At 47.9% G+C, this 7,284-nt stretch overlaps 1 protein-coding gene across 1 annotated transcript in view; it reads left to right on the top strand.

The window, feature by feature from the left end:
• The window catches only part of sim2 (SIM bHLH transcription factor 2), a 9,736-nt gene extending 2,641 nt beyond the window's left edge, over positions 1–7,095 (top strand). Inside the window, exons 2-12 of the mRNA XM_068330458.1 lie at positions 432–514; positions 1,291–1,380; positions 1,499–1,607; positions 3,216–3,301; positions 3,785–3,984; positions 4,224–4,330; positions 4,441–4,588; positions 5,128–5,216; positions 5,301–5,388; positions 5,878–6,041; positions 6,467–7,095. Coding sequence (XP_068186559.1) covers positions 432–514; positions 1,291–1,380; positions 1,499–1,607; positions 3,216–3,301; positions 3,785–3,984; positions 4,224–4,330; positions 4,441–4,588; positions 5,128–5,216; positions 5,301–5,388; positions 5,878–6,041; positions 6,467–7,095 — 1,793 coding nt within the window. The remainder of the gene's footprint in view (positions 1–431; positions 515–1,290; positions 1,381–1,498; positions 1,608–3,215; positions 3,302–3,784; positions 3,985–4,223; positions 4,331–4,440; positions 4,589–5,127; positions 5,217–5,300; positions 5,389–5,877; positions 6,042–6,466) is intronic.
• The last annotated feature ends 189 nt before the right edge of the window (positions 7,096–7,284 follow it).

Here is a 7,284-nt window from a genome sequence, read left to right as displayed (position 1 = left end):
GTTAGGGAATCGGGTTGGGGTTGGGATTAGGATTAAGGTTAAGATCAGGTTTAGAGTTAGGGGTCAGGGTTTGTTCGTAATTGGCTCCAGTTGACTGAAGTGAGCGTTAGCAGTTAGCTGGAGGTGGTAGCATGCGTTCCTTTGGGGCCCTCAGAGTGCCCCCCCCCCAGTGGTGGACCTTCACTGATAAATGAGCAGCATCACTAACATCAGGTGTGGTCTTTAAACTTGATTAATGACTGGATTCTAGTGAATGTACCCCCCCCCCCCACACACACACACATTACACAAGCAGGGGGGCATGTGATGCACATCAAAAAGATATTTTCATTTAGCAAATACAAATTTCAAACCTTCTCATGATGCCATTTACACTTGATCAGTCGAGCATTGATGATGTCATCACTAGTGGACGGTCTCTTTCTCTGCAGGTCTGAGTGATGGATGGAGTCCATCCACCAGGTTCAGTCCTCTGGAGAGCTTGGCCAAGGATCTGGGCTCCCACCTCCTACAGGTCAGTACACCGTGTGTGTGTGTGTGTGTGTGTGTGTGTGTGTGTGTGTGTGTGTGTGTGTGTGTGTGGCCTGTACACAACATACAGTATATGTGCATGTGTGTGACTTACTAACACTAGGGTGTGCTCATTCCAGTGTATAAAATTAAATTGAAAATTAAATTAAATTAATCACTTATTTCTGTCCAATGAATAAATTATTTGTAATCGCAATGAATTTGAAATAACAGCCTAATAAGCATTTGTAAAACATGAAACTAGTTGGATGACAGGGCTGACTTTATCTGGGCTAAAAACAAACAAAACCCCCCAAAAAAGAACAGAACTCAATCGTATTTTTTCATGATTTTTTATAAATCCTAGATAAAAATAAACATTTTCCTGACAAAATAAAATGGTCTATAGATTTGATTTTCGTTTTTTTTTGGTAATATTCCTGTTGCATCCAAATTACAGTGTAAAATGATTTTGTCACATGAAGGTGTTACACTTCTGTATGTGAACCTTTTGTTCTATTGTTATTTATACATTTTATTTTATTTTGCTGTGTTTTTGTGTTTTTGTCTTTTTAGTGTTTAAAGCCTCGTTTGAAGAGTTTTTATTTTATTTAGAATTTTGAACTTATTAATTTTGGACTCTTAATCTAGCAATTAAAAAATATTTTAGTGTCATTTTGGTATTTTTTTGACCTTTCTAAAGTGTGGATCATTATTGATCACCTTTAATCTTATTTTCTACATTTCCTCTGCGTTAATCGTTTGGTTCTGTCTCTCCAGACTTTAGACGGATTCGTGTTCGTCGTTGCTTCTGACGGTAAAATCATGTACATCTCTGAGACTGCCTCCGTCCACCTTGGCCTGTCTCAGGTAAGACCAGCTGGAGGCTCGAGGTGGGGGGGGGTGCTTTAGGAACTAGAGGACTGTGTAACCGTGTGTGTGTGTGTGTGTGTGTGTGTGTGTGTGTGTGTGTGTGTGTGTGTTGCAGGTGGAGCTAACAGGGAACAGTATATTTGAGTACATCCACCCATCAGACCATGAGGAGATGACGGCAGTGCTGGGTCTGTGTCGGCCCCCCTACCACCAGTTCTCTGCAGGTACCCGACCCCCCCGTCTGTGCGCAGTGATGGTCCTGTAGGACACACTGCTGTAATTTACTGTGATAACATTGACATTACATTAGACACTAGACACACACTGGACACACACTGGACACTCACTGGACACACACTGGACACACACTAGACACACACTGGACACACACTGGACACACACTAGACACACACTGGACACACACTGGACACACACTAGACACACACTGGACACACACTGGACACACACTGGACACACACTAGACACACACTGGACACACACTGGACACACACTAGACACACACTAGACACACACTGGACACACACTAGACACACACTGGACACACACTGGACACACACTAGACACACACTAGACACACACTGGACACACACTAGACACACACTAGACACACACTGGACACACACTGGACACACACTAGACACACACTGGACACACACTAGACACACACTGGACACACACTGGACACACACTGGACACACACTAGACACACACTAGACACACACTAGACACACACTGGACACACACTGGACACACACTAGACACACACTGGACACACACTAGACACACACTGGACACACACTGGACACACACTGGACACACACTGGACACACACTGGACACACACTAGACACACACTAGACACACACTGGACACACACTAGACACACACTGGACACACACTCTGGTGAATAATGTGTCATCTCTTCCTGTAATGTTGTCCTTATTAACCCCTCATTAACCCCTTATCAAGCCTTTATCAACCCCTTATCAAGCCTTTATTAACCCCTTATCAAGCCTTTATTAACCCCTTATTAAGCCTTTATTAACCCCTTATCAAGCCTTTATTAACCCCTTATCAAGCCTTTGTTAAGCCCTTATTAACCCTTTACTAAGCCCTGACTGAACACTGAGGTAAAGCGTTCACTAGAGCAGTTCAGACTCATCCAGGTTCACGTTTCTGATCAAGTAGATCACAGTTCAGTTCATACTTATTAAAATGAACTTTTTTCATTTGTTTAAAAAGATGAGCTGCTCTGAGGGAAACTCTGAGCAGCGGGGCTCAGTAGCAGCCCCCCCCCCCAACCGATGAATTCATCTATACCACCAGATATAGAACACACACTGCCCATAAAGGAGAATCTTTACCACTGACTGTCTGCATATACAGCCAGGACCTCTGAGGATCTGTTTGACTGGATTTAGATGAAGTGTCGTCATGACAACAGTCAGGCTACTTTGGGCTTATCAGGCAGGAGCTTCTGAAGGACAGATTCTTCTTGTGCTCCACACACAAACCTTCACACAGTCATTCACACCCCAGTTGAACGGCCACTGGGAGCAAACTGGGTTCAGTATTTGGTCCAGTTGATCACGTAGGCTGCAGGAGCAGTAGATCGAAACCCCGTTCGCCCCCAAACGCCACCCGGGTCAGACTGCGGCAAAGTTCTCATCCCTCAGATTAGACAGACCTACTGTTGGGTAAAACGTGTAACATGAAGACCTCCACCCCACGTGAACATCCTGACATTAGTCACGTGTTAGTCTGGTACTGCAGACGTCTCCTGGTGACATCTGTTTGGTGTTTGTTCCACAGAACACGAAATGGAACGCTCCTTCTTCCTGAGGATGAAGTGTGTTCTCGCTAAAAGAAATGCAGGACTTACCTGTGGGGGGTATAAGGTGAGTGTGGCACCACTGGACACTTAGAACTGTCATTAGTGTTCTACATCTAGGACCACCTAGAGCTGGTGTCCAGCAGCTCAATAACACACAACTAAAGTATCAGACAATAAACCCTGGATTACTAAACTAAACCCTGGATTACTAAACTAAACGCTGCATTACTAAACTAAACCCTGGATTACTAAACTAAACCCTGGATTACTAAACTAAACCCTGGATTACTAAACTAAACCCTGGATTACTAAACTAAACGCTGCATTACTAAACTAAACCCTGGATTACTAAACTAAACCCTGGATTACTTAAGACTTGAAGATCCTCAACAAGGAAAAAAGATCTTCATCGATTCAGAGGATATTTTAATGTGTTGTTTTAATGTTATTTATGTGGAAGTTGTGTGTTTGCTACCAACCCCCAGCGTCTGAATAGACTTAGGAAGATGAATAAATGTTCACTGACGTTCCTTCACCTGTTCTCCAGGTGATCCACTGCAGCGGGTACCTGAAGGTGCGTCAGTACGTGATGGACCTGTCTCTGTACGAGTCCTGCTATCAGACCGTCGGTCTGGTGGCGGTGGGTCACTCCCTGCCCCCCAACGGCATGACTGAGATCAAGCTCTACAGCAACATGTTCATGTTCAGGGCCAGCCTGGACCTCAAACTGATCTTCCTGGACACCAGGTAGGACATGTTTGAGTCAGAGATAGACCTGAACCCAGATCACCTCTGGGTGAAACTGTCACGACCAGAAGCTTGAAAAACATTTCACATGATAGATAACGTGTGCCAAGGATGGAGGATATGTACCAGTAAGTATTTAGTTTAAACTGAGCCACATGACCCCTATCGACCCCTAACGACCCCTATCGACCCTTAACGACCCCTATCGACCCCCCCTGACCCTCTGGACTCTGGAACAGGGTGTCTGAGCTGACTGGGTTTGAGCCTCAGGACCTGATTGAGAAGACTCTGTACCACCTGGTCCACGCCTGTGACGTGTTCCATCTCCGCTACGCTCACCATCTGTGTGAGTCCACTGTGTCACAGCACAATAGAACATACGTGTTCAGAAACTAAAGCATGTTGCATAAAAACAGCAGTTCAGACTGCCAATGCCCCCCCTTTGTGTTCACACAGTACTGGTGAAGGGGCAGATCACCACTAAGTACTACCGCCTGCTGTCCAAACACGGGGGCTGGGTGTGGGTGCAGAGCTACGCCACCATCGTTCACAACAGCCGCTCCTCCAGACCGCACTGCATCGTCAGCGTCAACTATGTCCTCAGGTGAGACAGCGCCCCCTGCTGGTGACCTCCAGCATTACCAACAGAGATACTCAGCGTTCATGTGTGTGTTCAAGTGTGTGTTCATGTGTGTTCAAGTGTGTGTTCATGTGTGTGTGTTCAAGTGTGTGTTCATGTGTGTGTTCATGTGTGTGTTCATGTGTGTGTTCATGTGTGTGTTCATGTGTGTGTTCATGTGTGTGTTCATGTGTGTGTTCATGTGTGTGTGTTCATGTGTGTGTGTTCATGTGTGTGTTCATGTGTGTGTTCATGTGTGTGTTCATGTGTGTGTTCATTTGTGTGTTCATGTGTGTGTTCATGTGTGTGTTCATGTGTGTGTTCATTTGTGTGTGTTCATATGTGTGTTCATGTGTGTGTTCATGTGTGTGTTCATGTGTGTGTTCATGTGTGTGTTCATGTGTGTGTTCATGTGTGTGTTCATGTGTGTGTTCATGTGTGTGTGTTCATGTGTGTGTTCATGTGTGTGTTCATGTGTGTGTTCATGTGTGTGTTCATGTGTGTGTTCATGTGTGTGTTCACAGTGACATTGAGTGCAAAGAGCTGCAGTTATCTGAAGACCAGAATCCAGTCCTGAAGCCTGGCCTGACTCGTCCTCAGGACCACCACACACACCGCACACACCACACACACCACACACACCACACACACCACACACACCACACACATCACACACACCACACACACCACACACACTACACACACTACACACACCTCAGAGCAAAAGACGTCAAGACGAAAACCAAACGTAGAGGAAGTCCCTATCCTGAGGTGGGAGTCTGTGTGTGTGTGTGTGTGTGTGTGTGTGTGTGTGTGTGTGTGTGTGTGTGTGTGTGTGTGTGTGTGTGTGTGTGTGTGTGTGTGTGGGTGTGTGTGTGTGTGTGTGTGTGTGTGTCCTTTAATAGTCACTTCAACTTCTGTCCAATACTTCTGTGGTTGTCTATTGTATTATAACACTGTTTGTGTGTGTGTGTGTGTGTTTGTGTGTGTGTTTGTGTGTGTGTGTGTGTGTGTGTTCTGGTGTGTGTGTGTTTGCGTTTGTGTGTGTGTTTGTGTTTGTGTGTGTGTGTGTGTGCGTGTGTGTGTGTGTGTGTTTGTGTGTGTGTGTGTGTTTGTGTTTGTGTTTGTGTGTGTATGTGTGTGTGTGTGTGTGTATGTGTGTGTGTGTGTGTGTGTGTGTGTGTGTGTGTGTGTGTGTAGCCGGACCCCTCCAGCTGCCCTCTACACACGGGGTTGTGCAGGGAGAGACCCCTGCACCCGGTTGGCCCCTGCAGGGAGAAGACCTCCCCTTTGAGGGGCCCCTCCCCCTTGAGCCCTGAAGCAGACCGGGTCTCCGGGGGCCCGGCCCCCCACCAGGCTCAGGTCATGGACTCCTTGCACAGCAGAGGTCATGTTGGGTGGAACATCAGGAGCCCCCCACTGCCCAACAAACACAGAGGTACCGTCTACCACCTGAATCACACACACAGGTACCGTCTACCACCTGAATCACACACACAGGTACCGTCTATCACCTGAATCACACACACAGGTACCGTCTATCACCTGAATCACACACACAGGTACCGTCTACCACCTGAATCACACACACAGGTACCGTCTATCACCTGAATCACACACACAGGTACCGTCTACCACCTGAATCACACACACAGGTACCGTCTATCACCTGAATCACACACACAGGTACCGTCTATCACCTGAATCACACACACAGGTACCGTCTACCACCTGAATCACACACAGAGGTACCGTCTATCACCTGAATCACACACACATGTTGGGTCCATATCCTGGGTTCTGATGGTCCTCCTCCACCTGATGGCAGAGTCTCAGACGTCTAACTGATGCTCTCCTCTCCAGACCCCCTCCAGGATGAGACCCACCAGCTCTGCTCTGAGACCATGGACCCTAACTCTACCAGCGATCTGAAGGGAGACCCCCACCAACACCCCCCCGTTACCCACAGACAGTCTGAGAGTCTCCACCCTGATCTTCACCCCACCAGGGAGGAAAAGCCCTTCAGCCCTGTGGTGGGGCATCATGCTAACAGTCTTGGGGCACCTCAGGGGGACCTGGCGGTCCTGGCCTGCCCCTTCCTCAGTGGGCTGGTCCTGGGTAAAGGGGACCAGGGCGTCCTGCTGCACAGTGTGGACCAGCAGACCAGGAGGGTGTGTATGATAGAGGTTCCTCAGTCTGCTGAAGGTCATCAGGAGCATGAAGACACCCTGGACCTGCAGCCGGGGTCTGCTGGGGGCCATATGAGGGCGCTGAGGGGGACAGGGAGCGGTGTGGACGCGTCCCTGAACCTTCAGAAGGTGCTGAGGGCCCACACCCTGAACAGACTGAACCATCTCATCGACAGCCACCGTAAGGAGACACCTCCTTCCAGCTCCACCAATCAGAGCCCCGGCTCCAACTCATTAGTGGAGAACCACAGAGAGATCCCCCTGTACGCTGGGATGTCCGTCATCATCACTAATGACAGGTGACCCCGAGCTGAGGACCTCAGAACCCACAGGAACCTAGGATGGAGCCAACGCTCAGGCTGCAGACCAGCGCGTAGTCTGAGCCCAAAGTGAGGGTCAGAACGCAAATGATTGGTGGTTCACCCCCACCTTCAAGCATCATTAACATGAAGGTTCAGGTCTGCTGACGGGTCTGTAGCTGAGCCACCAATC

Source organism: Antennarius striatus, chromosome 13, assembly GCF_040054535.1.
Source record: "Antennarius striatus isolate MH-2024 chromosome 13, ASM4005453v1, whole genome shotgun sequence".
NCBI lineage: Eukaryota > Metazoa > Chordata > Actinopteri > Lophiiformes > Antennariidae > Antennarius > Antennarius striatus.
The sequence above is the reverse complement of the archived record's forward strand: the minus strand, read 5'-3'. Positions and strand labels throughout refer to the sequence as shown.